The sequence below is a fragment of the Electrona antarctica genome (genome assembly GCF_951216825.1).
Source record: "Electrona antarctica genome assembly, chromosome: 2".
NCBI lineage: Eukaryota > Metazoa > Chordata > Actinopteri > Myctophiformes > Myctophidae > Electrona > Electrona antarctica.
Window position 1 is genome coordinate 17,368,089 of NC_136807.1, and position 15,000 is coordinate 17,383,088.

The following is a 15,000-nucleotide window of genomic DNA, read 5'->3' on the forward strand; positions in this document are numbered from 1 at the left end:
CCCCCCCCCCCCCCCCCCCCACTGTAGAGCGTGTGCATGTGCACATCTTGTTACCAGGGCGGACCAGGGTTTTTTCCAAATCACTGAATGCTCCTTTAATACGACATATTTAGTGCATGAACGTGCAGTGCAGTCATGATTAAAGTCGCCTTCTAGTCACCAGACAGTATTTACTGCTATTGTGAAACTGGAGGAGCGCTGTTTGTATTGGTTATTATTCTAATCTATTATTAGCCTCCTTTATCCCTCTCTCATTTGACGTTTCCACCAGCCCTCTGCCCAGCTGAATACATTTAGCCTTTCCCTTGCTGGGAATATCTGACTCCTCTCTTGTCTCATATCACAGATCCAAGGAGAAAAAGAAACTGTCCTTGTGTTGGAACAGCTAGTCTGATGGTTAGACAGCTAGGCTGATGGTTAGACAGCTAGAAACTGGTCTGTTGTCGGCGTTGAGCAGCTAGGAGTATGGACAGCTAGTCTTAATGGTTTGACAGTTAACACTAGTGCAATAATGCCATTGGATAATTGACAAAATTGACCTTAGATAAATTGGCATTCGAACTGTCTGAATTCAGAAACGTCAATCTTGAGTATTGTTTTGGGAAATTCATCAGACTAGTGCAGTGTTGTAGTTCAGGGTGTGGTGGTGGCCGTTAGCGTTAGGAGTGGGTGGTTGCCTCTAAGCAATAAGCAGCATCTTGTGAGTTCTTCTCCGTCTTGTTTAGTTTATTCTTCCCTAGCTTTAGGGTCAGGATGTTTCACTGAAGTGATGATGGTTGGTTGGTTCGTTTGTCGTGTTTTGTGTTGATCTGAACCTAAAATCTACAAGTAAGGATACAATTAAGTTGCAATATGACAATGATCTCCATATCTCATCTCATGCACACATGCTGTACTATGTTATATATCAATTATCTCATGCACACATGCTGTACTATGTTAATATCAAGTGTGGCTGGCTAGTGAGTAGTGGGTGAGTCACTTACTGTATGGTCACATACATGTACAGTAGAATCTACACTGTTAATTGGAATGGAATGGCGTTCTAAGCAATCTATACAATCTCTTCACTCCCTCCAACTCTCACTCTCTCCCTCACCACTGATTGTGGTGAGTGAGCAAATAGGTTCTCTAAATAGGTTCCTAAAACTCTATAAATAATGACGTCATCGTCTCTAATCTGATCAGCCAATCAGCATGCTCCATCAGCACTGGAATGTTCCTGTTCCCACAGCGTTCCGGAATGCTGTGTGTTCCCATGGAAATGGAACTCTTCAACGTTCCATCTCCTTGTCCCCGAAGCGTTCCATTTCCTTGTCCAGTGCCAGATGGCAGCCAGCACTGCCCACTGTCTATATGTTTAAATAGACAGACTAATATCAACTGTATTTGTCTGATGATGATCATGTGTTTCCAACAGATCAAATGCAGTAGTACCACTTTAAACACAAATTCAGGCCTTTTGCTGTTTTGGGATTAACTGTGTAAACATCAATATCATTAGTCGGATAAAACGGAAGGCAACACGCCGTTCCATAGAATGTCGCCATGGAATGTTTCCTCTCCAGAATGAAAACATTCCAAAGAACAGAGTGCTGTGGAATGAGGCTGGGAGTGAACCCATGGAAGTGAAACGTGAAGAATCGTCTGCAGATGTTGATCTGTATAATCACTAGCAACTAGGCCTGTCACAATTATTTCATAATCGCCTAATTGCAATTATTTGAGATAATCGCAATTATGTTTGCACAATCGTCAATCGTTTCTATGTTGAAAAAATGTCCATACATTTTCAAACATTTTTCAAAAATAATAGATCTACAAGCTTGTGTTGTAAACTTGTAGATTATTTGCCATATCTGCCCTGTGCAATTTGTGATTACGAAGCGTAAAAGGCAAACAAATGGTAACATACTGTACATTCCAATGTTCAATCTAGCCTGTTCACTGGCCTGAGAGTCACAGAGTTCTGGTCACTCTATGTTGAACACAATTAAATCGTTAATCACAATTATTTGTGACAATGAATCATCAACTTAAATTTGTAATCGTGACAGCCCTACTACCAACATCATCATCAGTATTTTGTTCTTAATTCATTACTGACTCCATGCATCTATTCTCTCCCCTCCCCATTTCTTCCTTCTTGTTCCCCTCCCTACTTCTGCTCCCTGCCCACACGCCCCATATTGTCTCTTGTCTCTTATGTCCAACTCCCCGTCTTTTTCTCTCTGTAGGAGTCGTAACCTCTCCGGTTCTCCTCGACCTCGTGTGGCCAAGAAGGTTCACTTCATCAAGAACATGAGACAGTATGACACACGTGGCAGCAGGTACACGCAAGCATGGACACACGCAGTTCTGGTCTATTCTAATAGTAATTTGAATCTAATTTGAATGCTCGGTCTGGGTGAAGCTGGGTGTACACTACAGTTCAGCCAGTTCAGCGGCCTGTTCACTGGCCTGAGGGTCACAGAATTCTGGTCACTCTACGACGATAACAAAAATAATAGGTCTGAGAGTTTTTCAAAACATTTGTATTGTTGAAATAGACTCTACTGTAGTTAAAAGAGGAATTCAGTTATTGTTGGGTTGTGGTGTTGGAGCCAAAAAGTGGAGTGGAGCGCAGACAACCACCAAGGCAACACACTAAAATCTATTTCTGGACAATACAAGCAGAATATTATCTAATTAGGAAAGTAAACATGTATAGTATTTCTTCAATTTAATGATGTGATAATTAATCCCTAATGAATAATCAAAATGAAATGCACGTGCCTTACTCCCTTCCCACCAGTGGGACTACAACTTAATTCACTTGTTTTATGCTATTTTATAATTGGCATTAATATAAATCTTTGGATAATGTGATGATATGATAATGCTAGCTCCATAACTATTTTTAAATCTAAATTAAAGACCCATCAGTATATGAAAGCCCTTTTAACCCCCTAACGATGTATTCATTTTATTTTCACTGACACTGTAATTGTATGCTGCCTTTGTTGTTGTAATTGTTATGTATTACAAATTCACTGTTGTTTTTAATGTTGTTTGTGACTGTCTAAAGAAAGTGCTATATAAATTATTATTATTATTATAAATTATCACCCAGCCTGAGCTATATACCATGGACAATGATGAATGCCTGTGTGATAATCTATATATAGCCTTCAGCCTTATACAGTAGTACATTACACTGTATACAGTATATACACAGACAGACAATATATTGACATTATGGTAAGTGCCCGATGGCATTTTCCACTGGAACTTCCCAGGCTGAGTAGGCAATAGGGGTGTAGAGAGAGAGAGAGAGAGAGAATGATGAGGAATGTCTATACACATGCATGCACGCACACACCTACAGACAGTATTGTGTCCACATTCTGTAATACACTAGTTGTTACTTTTGTGTTTAAGCACACACACACACATCTAACTGTGTGTGGCATGTTTCCAAAGCAGACTTTGTTGTCATACGGGTCTGTCCCTGAGGTTAGCGGGTCATATCTCATTATTAAACTGATTTGATCCAGTGTGAAAGGTTAGGTCATTGTTTTACAGATAAATTACGGAAGTGAAGTGATTAGAACGTTATTTAAAGCCAACACAACACACCATTCTGGCACTAAAATGTTTGCCATTTTAATGGTTTGGTTGTTATTAATTTAATGTTAGTGTGTGTGTCTGTGTGTGTGTGTTTGTTCTCCAGAATCGTGCTCATCTGTGCCAAGCGGTCTCTGTGTGCTGCCTTCTCAGTGCTACCCTATGGAGAGAGCTTTCATATCAGGTACACACACACACACACACACACACACACACACAAGAAGGGAAAAGGTATGATGTGCCTCATCAGAGGAGGAAGGCGACAGAGAGAGGGGAGGGTGAGTAATTCTCACAGGAGGTATGTATGAGAGGTGGAAGAGAGAAAGAGGGATGGGATGGTTTCTCACACGGAGGAGAGGAAAGAGTTTTTTTTCATAGAGAGGGAGATTCATGGAGAGAGGGATGACTGTTCTCACAGAAGGAGAAGGAGGAAGAGAGAGATTCATGGAGAGAGGGATGACTGTTCTCACAGAAGGAGAAGGAGGAAGAGAGAGACAGACAGGAAGGGGGTAGCTGTAATTTTCCCACATGACTCAGAGATCTGTCTTGACCCCGGGCTGTTTTCCTACTGCATGGCACACACACACACACACACACACACACACACACACACACACACACACACACACACACACACACTGTTTTGTTTTAATTATGGCTATGAGTGTGCAGCCTTTTTCTTTATCTTCTATGTTTATTTTCCAAGGCCAGCAGCACCTCACCAATACTGGTGTTTGTTTACACAGACATACTGTTTATACACACAATTTTTAACACACACTTACTGTAACATACACACACACTTTGTATTCAAAGAGACACACATGAGCTAATACAGTGGTTCCCAAATTTTGTGGAGGTTCCGACAACTTCCGGGTCCCCAGATGATTATCTTGCCCAAGGGGGCAAGGAGATCAAACAAGGAAACATAAAACGAATTATCTACATATTTACACGTTGGCATGCATAACAGCAGATGTATACAAACGAGGTATCTGCGTATTTCTCAAGTTTAAATGTAATTATTTTTAAGACTTTTTGTCAAATATTATTAATAATATAATCTGTCTGTGTGTCTGTCAGTGATCCAATGTTGAATCATCCTAGAAGAAGACATTCCTCAGGTAACATCTCCACCACTCTGGAGATGTTACCTGGACTGGAGGGATTTCAGCTGGATGCATATGGCAAGGTAACACACGCACGCACGCACGCGCACGCACGCACATGCGATAGATAGATAGATTAAAACACTGACAGTTTTTATCTCATTTCCTTTTTCTGTGCAAGGAATAATATACTGTATGACGCAGCGGTAGTTGAAATAACACCAGACTGGATGATTAAACACCGAGATGAAGTCTATTACACGGCTACTTAATTAACAGCTTGAGTGACGCGGGTGTATAGCAGAGTTAAACCTACCTTTGTCCAGGGTGCCTCAGACGTAGGGCCGAGTTTTGTTTAATCCACGTTAATCCAAAAAAAAAAGAAAATTGCATTTGTTTAGCATTTTTAGCTAACGACAGATCGTGACCATGTAAAAACGGCCAAAATCCCCGGGTGCACGCGCGTGCACGCATGCAAGCCGTCTTTATCGGCATTATGGCTCATGATCTGCTCAAAATGCGACATTCAGGCCTTGATTACAGCTTAATTTGACTTAGTTATGACAAAACATGCGATCGCACGATCAATCTGTTCCTGTTCAAACAGAAACAACAAGAGCTCGTCCGTCTTGACTTTTTCTTTAATTTGTCTGGCACCCAGCACCTAGAGGCACCTAGCATCTAAGCAGTTAATAAATTAATGAATTGACACAAAAGTAACAACAAAACTAAGTATTTCCTTGCTTACGGTAATGAAAGTGTTGCACTGGCCGTCTCTCCAGCGCAACACGGTCGCCTCGGAAAACAAGGAAGTGAATAGAATACATTTTCAGTTATTGCATTGTCTATTTCTCGCTTCAAATGTTTTAAAAAAACATTCTTGAGAGCAACGTTTAGTTGTAATTGACATTGTGTGTGTGTTTACATGGCTGTCGTGTTGGATACGGCATCAAATTCACACAGGGGCTTTGATTAGACAGTCTGTTATAGAGCTGATCGGTCATTATTCAGAAATAACACACCACTGAGTTCAGCGACTGACCAATCAGAATCAAGCATTCAACCAAGCCGTGTAATAAATCTGTGTATCTCATTCCCCTTTCTTCTCCCTCTATCTATCTATCTATCTATCTATTTATCTATCTATCAAGACGGTGTCATACGCCCGGTTTCTGTACCCTACCAATGCTCTGGTGAGACAGAAGCAGTCCTCAGCAGCAGACCTCACTCTGGCTGTGTCCAGAAGCACACACAGCATGCCTGGCCCTGGACGCTCGAACACACACACTGTAGGACTGGACCTAGGTAACGCATGGACACACACGCACGACAGTTGTTCACACACACACACACACACACACACACACACACACACACACACACACACACACACACACACACACACACACACACACAGCTGCTTTGGTGAGAGTTCTGTGTGTGTGTTTGTGCACAAACATTCCAGTGATGTCACTGATCCTGTGTTGACTCACTGATGCAGTGTGTAGTACAGTGCAATGCAATTCACTAACCACTTACATATATGCACAGATGGTCATGCACTAAAAATACACTGGACCACACACACACACACACACACACACACCAGCTGCAATCGGGGGTGGTGGGTTGAATAGATTGGAACAATGTAGTGTGTGCATGACTACATGTAATGTGAATTGTACACATATGTTCATTATATCCATGTGTGTGTGTGTGTCGCACAGGTGTAGACGATGTGTCAGACTACGACCCCAACATCCTCAGTGACCCTCAGTGGCCGTGCGGAAAACACAAGAGAGTTCTCATCTTCGCCTCTTACATGGTGTGTGTCTGTGTGTGCGTGTGTGTGTGTGTGCGTGTGTCTCACTGCATGTTTTCTGTCAGAACAGAGTTAGAACAGAGAGTTGTACCATTCAGCCTTTCTTATGCCATAACTCACAATTCACATAAACATGTCAGGAGAGTGAGAGACAGATGGAACGACACAGAACAGGGGAGTAAAATAAAGCACAGAGAGGGGGAGGGGGGGATTAGAGGTATATAGGAAGTAGAAATGAAAAGGGTAGAAACACACACACACACACACAAATGTGCCTTTTTGACATCAGAGGAATTATTCTATAGGCTGAAGATTTAAGCTTATCCCTGAATTAACACGCACAGTCGCACACCCTCTAAAACCATACACATACAGTACCGTAAGTTCTCTGTAAGTGTCATTGAATAGTCTGTGAATCTCTACTTGGTGAAAGACATCAGTTGAACTGGAAGTTCTCTACATGGTACTAGAGACACACTATACTGCAGTCTGCAGTTTAATATTCTACATTTAGTTAACTGGTAGAACAGAAAGCTACCGTACTAGTAGTCTGAGTGGAGAACCACTGGGCCAAATGCTTTATCTGTACATGTAAATACACTGGTCGTTGGGGTGCTTTTCTTGATAGAGTAAAGCAGTAGATATGTTAATTGTATATTAATTATAACATTTACATCCTCTCACATCTCTGTCTGTCTGTCTCTCCCTCTCTCTCTCTCTCTCTCTCTCTCTCTCTCTCTCTCTAGACCACAGTAATAGAGTATGTAAAGCCATCTGACTTAAAGAGGGACATGAATGAGACATTCAAAGAAAAGTATCCTCACATCAAACTGACGCTCAGCAAGATACGCAGGTAACCTCACACCTTTTTAGACTGAAATCTTAGTGTACATGGCATCTGGAAACGGTGTGCAGTTATCATCTTGTGTTAAAACGTACAGTGCATACAGCCTTTATTAGCCCTGGGTGTGATAAAAGGACAGACTCCACAGAGAGGGAGACGACAGATAAACCCTCAGGCAATACAAGCAAGAAAAATTGCCACTGTGTGCTGAATTTTCACCGTGAGCAAATGTGCTTACATCATCCCCATTCCCCACTGCACTGAAATCATCCTGCTGCAGATGGTTTGGTGGAATTCATGGCTGTGGACTGGAGTACAGTTGATTTAGTCTACAAAAATGTATTTTGGCGGGCCTTGATGGCCGATTTTACACTTGGTTGCATACTGAAAATAGCTAAACTACAAGCTCACAATGTGTACATCTGCTATTTTCAGCATGAAACCAAGCATAAAATGAGTTGTCTTTTAATTCTACTGGATCTCTTCTCCAATAGCCCCCCCTACCATTTTAGTCAAGTTTTTATTTGTTGACCAAATTTACAGTATATTATTTAGTCATAGTTTTTGTCATCATAGCTTAGTTTCCATTTAGTTTTTACTTAGTTTTTGTCAGTGAAAAACGGTAGTCGACGAACATTTCTTGTCATAGTTTTAGTCGACAAAATCAACACTACTGTGGAGACAGTGGAGCTTATCCAGGTGCAAAGGAAAAACACAAACATGCTATGGTTGTAGCATATCTGAAGGTTTGTGCTACTGTACCTGAACGCTTGGGCAATAATCTATAACGAATTAAAGGCAGAACAGACCTTCCAACTGCTGCTCTGGTCTTACAGTATTTGACTCAATAGTCAAGAATGAGAAAGCAGTGTTGTGGAAGTACTGAGGATATAAGACACATGATTTGTACTGCGAGTGTTGTTCTGCTATTGTTAATTTCTTGGACCACTATTTTCTTCATTTCATAAATTCTTAGTTTTTGGATATTTCATTTCATTCACTGTGAAGGAATTTGAGAAAAACTAAAGCTCCCCAAGAATTCAAGACTTCACAGGTTGTGTGTGTGTGTGTGTGTGTGTGTGTGTGTGTGTGTGTGTGTGTGTGTGTGTGTGTGTGTGTGTGTGTGTGTGTGTGTGTGTGTGTGTGTGTGTGTGTGTGTGTGTGTGTGTGTGTGTGTGTGTGTGTGTGTGTGTGTGTGTGTGTGTGTGTGTGTGTGTGTGTTAAATAAATTGTATTGTGTAATATAAATTTGGCTATGGCACTTTGCAACACAAAGTGTTCAGGTTTCAGCTTGGTTATTGGGTGGGTGAAATACGCTCCCTCCCTCTCCCGTCACTCTGTCTCCCCCGCTCCCTCCTTGCCATCTCCCTATTTCCATTTTCCCTCCACCTCTCTGTCTCTCTCTCTCTCATTGATTGAGCTCTGGTCTGATGTCACACACATTGAAAAGAAAAAAACTGTTGCAACTAGTGCCTAAAAATCCATTGCCAAAAAATGCCAATCTGCACTAATGTTGGCCATGTCAACATTTGGAATCCGGGCACACAGAATAACACACCACCACAGACAAAGTGAAGTTTATAATATATATCTATACCGGTATATCTATCTATATAGATGTGTGTGTAATTAATTTATTAGAACTCTTATCCTCTCGGTTCTCATGGTCTTTCTTACGTTGTCTTGAGAGAAAGGCAAAGAAAGGGAACTATTAGTTTACCTCTCTCACACTCATTCAGTCATTGTGTCCCTTTCTCTTTTTCTGTCTACGTCGTTCTACAGTCTGAAGAGAGAGATGTGTCAGGTCAAAGAGGACTGTGGCCTCCAGCCTGTTACCATAGCAATGGCGTTTGTGTACTTTGAGAAGCTTGTGCTGCAGGGAAGGCTCAACAAACACAACAGGTAACTATCTACTGTATAAATTGCAGAAACCTCGATGTACCGTTTGGCTGTCCCGGGCATAATTGCGATTAACGATTTAATTGTGTTTTTTTACATTGAACGTTACAATTTGTATTTCTGTTTGCCTTTTAGGCTTCATAATCGCAAATTGCACAGGGCAGATATGACAAATATACAAAAATCACTGACACATTTAATCATTTTTTACAATTTCTTGATTTCCAAAAAATATATAAAATAGTGGAAATAACGTGTCACAAAGTGACTGCAATTTCTTTTTTATGTTTGAAAATGTATGAACATTTTTCAACATGGAAACGATTGATGATTATGCAAAAATGTTATCCCAAAAATTGCGATTACACGATTATGTAATAATGTGGCAGGCCTAGCCATGATGTCTGTGCTGCTGATCCACCTAAATGTCATCAGTAGTGTTGTGATGGTGTTGTCCTTGACAGGAAGCTGGTGTCAGCTGCATGTGTCCTATTGGCTGCCAAGATCAGCAGTGACCTCAGGAAACAGGAGGTCAAACACCTCATTGATGTAAGACACACACACACACACTCACACTCACGCATACATCACACATATTCTGCATGTTGCTGTAGTTAAAACTTCAAGTCACCCATAGCCCTAGGCACAATTCCCAGATCACGATGAGCCCATAAAGTATCAGGGATGACACTAAAGAGAATAGATTACAGACTGTCGCTCCGCCTTGGCTATGCGCACCAACAAACACATTTGGCTGTGTTGGCTTGACTAGAATAACCGACGACCGTTCAATCCAGCACACACACACACACACACACACACACACACACACAGAGAGAGAGCTGACACAAAGCAGACATGCCAGCAGGAAGCATTTAACACACAGATCCACCAGGCTCGATAGTGCAGTACAGATCAAATTATACACGCTGAGTATGATGGAAGGAACTAAATTAAGAATGAATGATTCACAAGTGGAGAAGTGCCAAGCTGTGCCTGTGTATTCTTATCTCTCACTCCCTGAACTGAAGCGGAGGCCTTGAACAATGATGATTCTCATAATTTTAGATACAATACACAGATTGTTTTAAATATTTCAGAGTACCACTGATTTCTCTTAATTTAGTCCATACCCGTGCAGGGTTACGACATACCCAATGTGTGTTTTTGTCCTCTCCTCTGATTGGACGACGATTACACGCCCCTGCCTATAATTTCCTTCATATGATTGGACAATATACTGTAGGTAGGGTACTAGGGTACTCAATGCCCGTGTGCAAATTCAGATAAATTGCTCCAGCCACTGAGGAGAAGCGGCCAATCTGGTAATGAGGACAGTATTGTGCAATGTCTGATGACGCATTTTGATGACACATTTTGACGCAATCTCTAGAATTAGTAATTATATTGATAAAGATCATCAATAACATAAAGCAGGTCTCCACATACCCTTCTTTCTTTCTTATTTTCTTTCCTACATGTATATGCCTTTGTACAGTTTTTAACTCTTGATGTCTTTTTTGCTCTGTCCGTCTGTCTGTCCTTTTCTGTCTCTGTCTGTCTCTCCATCTTTCTGTCTGTCTGTATCTATGTAGAAACTAGAGGAGCGTTTTAGAATCAGTAGAAGAGACTTGATACCGTTTGAGTTCACCATCTTGGTTGCCCTGGAGATGGCACTCTACCTCCCCGAGAGCAAAGTCTTGCCACACTACCGACGCCTGGTACAACAGAAGCCATTATAGCAGCGTCTGTCTGGCTCACTGACACAACCGCACACTGATCTTTATGCTTACTCGGTGGGCACCTCTAGCACCTTATGACTCTGATCAGGACTCATTTCAGCATAAATATGCAGCTCAAAGACACAACATCACAGGAATATCTTCTACAACATCATCAGTCCAGGTGGTGCCTGGCTCTGTAGCACAATGGCATTGCAGGAACCCTTCATCCTCTTTCCTCCCCCAGACAACAAAGTTCAGCAACACTGTGATTGATTGACTTGCACAAACCTGTATTAGCACCTTGGCTCAATGGCCCAGTGGCGATATGGGACTCATCCCCCTCTTCATGGCAACACCTGCTGTTGCTTTTCTGTCGTTTCCTTTGGACTGACCCACTCCTCGTCATTTCACAAAGATCTCTGTTCCCCTGACGGCCTCCTTCACCAGTAGTTTGTTGTTTTGTATCTTATCCTGATGCCATCCTTCATTCCTCCTACAGTATGACAGAATATAATTCTAGCATACTGATATTCTACAGTTTGCCTCCCTCTAGTGGTCTCTTCGTGCCACTGTTTCCCTAGGAAATGATCTGTCGGAAAGTCAAACCAAAACCATCCATTTCATAACTGACTTTTTTGTGTTTGTTTTTGCATTGTCGATCATTTAAATCACACGTTTACTAGAGACAGGGAAGAGAACTGTGAAATCACACTGACATCAGCTTGCATATGTCATGATGAACTTACGACAGCACTTGCCTGTAACAAACTGACGAATCGCTTCCTGAACGTTTAATGGTGGGAATACACTGTGTTGACCTCCTTTTTTTTTTTTAGTGAACCACTCCCTTACGGAGCTATGTGTGTGGGTGGCTGGCTGGGTGGCTGGGTGGGTGGGTGCGACTGAGCACGAAAACAGCATGGTTGTTTTTCACCACCTGTGCGCAACCTAACACACACACACACACACACATATTAACTGTATATATGGTGATTTCGGGTCTGCCAGTACAGTACAGTAGAGGGACCCCCACACGGTGACTCTGTCATTTCTCAACCGTTTCGGACGCGGGGCGGCTCGCCGGAATCGGACCGGCACCCTGGGTGTGTTCCTGTGGGTCAGTACAGTGACAGTACAGTAGAGGGTACAGTCGAGGGAACCCCACAAGGATAACTCTGTCATTTCTCAACCATTTCGGACACGGGGCAGCTCGCCTGAATCAGGCAGGCACCCTGGGTGCGTTCCTGTGGGTCTGGAACTTCCGCCCCCCCCCCCCCACCCCCACACGGAGTTGCACCACTCACTTCACATGGGTGTGATTTTTTATTTAACCTTGTACCACTGTGAAATAGACTTACCACAAATACTTTTCTATTAACATAAACGTCCATATATCCATATAGTATACTGTCCTTTTCATTCAAATGTTATTTATTCTCTTTTACTCCACTGCAGATGGATAATCATGTAATCATGACATTTATTTTTGCTTTTATGCTTCACAATCCTATATCTTATTCTAGCACTCCTTTTGAGGAGAATATTATATTTTTTACAGTGTTTATACTGTACATGTGCTGCAGATTGAGATGAGTGACTAAAGTAAGTTAATCCTTCAGAGGAAGAATCATTTCAAGTTTGTAAACTTTATTTTGTTTTGCAAACTCCATTATTAGTTGAGCCACAAGGCGATACAATTAGTTTGTCATGTATGTGCATTTCATTCTGTCTGCAAATCTGTCCACCAGGGGGGGATGAACACCTGCACTCCCTTTATTTTAAACCTAGTTGAAATAATGTAAGGTATATCAGTGATGTGCCCTCATACTTAAAGGAACATCTCGTCATTTGGCGGAAGCACTGCCCAAGGAAATGAATGTGTTTACATTCTCCTTGAATGAAACGAGTGTTGTGATTTGTCGAAAAAGATAGTTTACAGGAGAAATAATTACAAAGGAAGTCCTGCCCCTATAGACACCCTCTGCATTAGGTTGAGACCAGGCTTTTCTCCTCTGAGATGCATGAGTAAAGGTCAAGTTGAGGACCCCCTCGAAAACGAGATGCTGCATCTCAAGGGGCTTATTCTCTAGTGAAATTCCTAAATAAATAAATGCTTGGAACATCACATCACTGAGAGAACCCTCTTCAATTTACAATTTAGACATTTAGCAGACGCTCGTAATCCAGATCGGCGACTTCAGAACATAATTTATAAGTTCAAGCGGCACAGTGATTTAAAACTAAGCACCAGATATCTAATAAACTACAGACTGGAATGAATTACCATCTTGGAGGCTTCAATGCTGATGGAGCCAAATGCAATTTGCGATGTTATGTGTCTTAGGCCTGTGTGTGAATGTCCCTTTTTACAGTACAGCACATATTTTTCTGTCTCCAAAGAATTGTGTCTGTATGTTGGTGGTTGTTTTGTTCATTTTGAAGCTGACTTCCAGTATCTGGCTCTTGCTCTGAAGGGATTACATCCATGTTCTTCCACTGGCTTTATTTATCAAATCTAAATCGCATTGATTAAAGGGATATATTGTAGCTTCCAACCTGGATTGGCCCACTGTTAGTTGTTCCTCTGTAAGTAAAGTAGCCTATTTGATTCCAAACGACACGCAGACCTGTTCGTGGTGATGTAACAAGCCAGTTGAGAGACCAGATCAAAGAGACTAAGAACAACACTGGTTTATGTTCTCTCTCCAAGTCAAAGAAACCCTGCTTTCACATGTCGGTATGGTTAGAATTCACAGAGATACACAGAAGCTAAAAATTAATCCAGTTGATGGCTGGATTAATTTACCAAGCCTAAGGACTGGCTACAGTAACACAAAGAACTAGAGAATACCAGTTTCTAGTAATTAAATTAATTAAAACATAAATAAATAAATCATTAAATAAATAAATAATTCTCTTAGATTGCTGACTCTACATTAGCAAATGATTGATTAGAATCTTTTTTCTCAATCAGCAAAAATCCCAGGGTTTCCTTTACCAGTAGAGTTGGCATTGGCATTGGCATTCATCATTTGCATAATGTTGTTGAGCAATTTGGATGAGAAATGTAGTTTGGAAGCTTGTATGTACTACTGTAGGTTGACACGCTATCAGCGAGGTTTAAAAAGGAACAAGATCAGCATAATTTCACTCAGTGAGTCACCTGTGTCGGAGTCTAAAAATATCCTCCTGGTGAGTTGCATTGCATTGCTAGCTTAAAAATCCCTAGTTTTGGCAAGCACACTTTGTGTGCCAACATATACTGTAATTGAGGCTTTATAAACGTAAACATTTCATCACTGTAGAGGTATGGTACCTCTGGGGCGGCCGTAGCTTTAGTGGCAGCTGTTCTTTTCCTTTTCCCGTTCTGACTTCCTCAGTGACAGAAGAGGGTCTGCGTCACAGTCAAAACAATGCACCTTCTCCTGTAATGTTCTCTATATTAGAGATTGGTGAAATGGATATATGCAGCTTTATTCTGCGTCAGAGATTACCTTCCTTCCTCTCTGTACTTTGTGTATACTTGTGCATGTTTAATGTTGTGCCACAGTGTCTTCACCTTAACCATAATTTAGCACATTTTACATTGTGTTTTGTATAGAATTATTTTGATGTCATGTTTTGTCACATATCAGCATAATCGTGAGCACTGTAAGTCATTTATAATATTTGTTTTCATGTGTAAAGTAGGTTTTAGTAATTTTCTGTTGTGTGTTACTGTTTTCGAGTGACAACATAGGCAAGTTCCACAGCAGTGTAACTACCAATGCACAATACAGATGATGTTGACAGTTCAAATTTTCCTTTTGGCAAGCTACTTAACTTTGGAAACTCTGGGTCTTTGATTCATGGCTAACACAAAATACATATCTTAGTACCAGTTTTTTCTTTATTATTATTGTTGTACTATGATGATAATAAAAAGAAATGCATTGAATTTCACATGTGAATCATCACTCTGTGCAGCTGTTTAATACAAAAGCAAAACATTTAACA

General features: G+C 41.2%; 1 protein-coding gene across 2 annotated transcripts in view; it reads left to right on the forward strand.

Moving 5' to 3' along the window:
* cables2b (Cdk5 and Abl enzyme substrate 2b) overlaps positions 1–15,000 on the forward strand; it is a 350,065-nt gene that overhangs the window by 11,231 nt on the left and 323,834 nt on the right. The window contains exons 2-10 of one of the 2 annotated variants that reach the window (XR_013789131.1): positions 2,238–2,330; positions 3,713–3,790; positions 4,690–4,798; positions 5,867–6,020; positions 6,443–6,540; positions 7,284–7,390; positions 9,164–9,283; positions 9,745–9,829; positions 10,876–11,839. Coding sequence is in view for 1 of the 2 variants with exons in the window: in XM_079495413.1 (XP_079351539.1) it covers positions 2,238–2,330; positions 3,713–3,790; positions 4,690–4,798; positions 5,867–6,020; positions 6,443–6,540; positions 7,284–7,390; positions 9,164–9,283; positions 9,745–9,829; positions 10,876–11,022 (991 nt within the window). In the remaining variant the exon portion in view is untranslated. Of the gene's footprint in view, positions 1–2,237; positions 2,331–3,712; positions 3,791–4,689; positions 4,799–5,866; positions 6,021–6,442; positions 6,541–7,283; positions 7,391–9,163; positions 9,284–9,744; positions 9,830–10,875; positions 14,937–15,000 lie in introns of those variants that run through there. The other variant, XM_079495413.1, reaches the window with a different exon arrangement.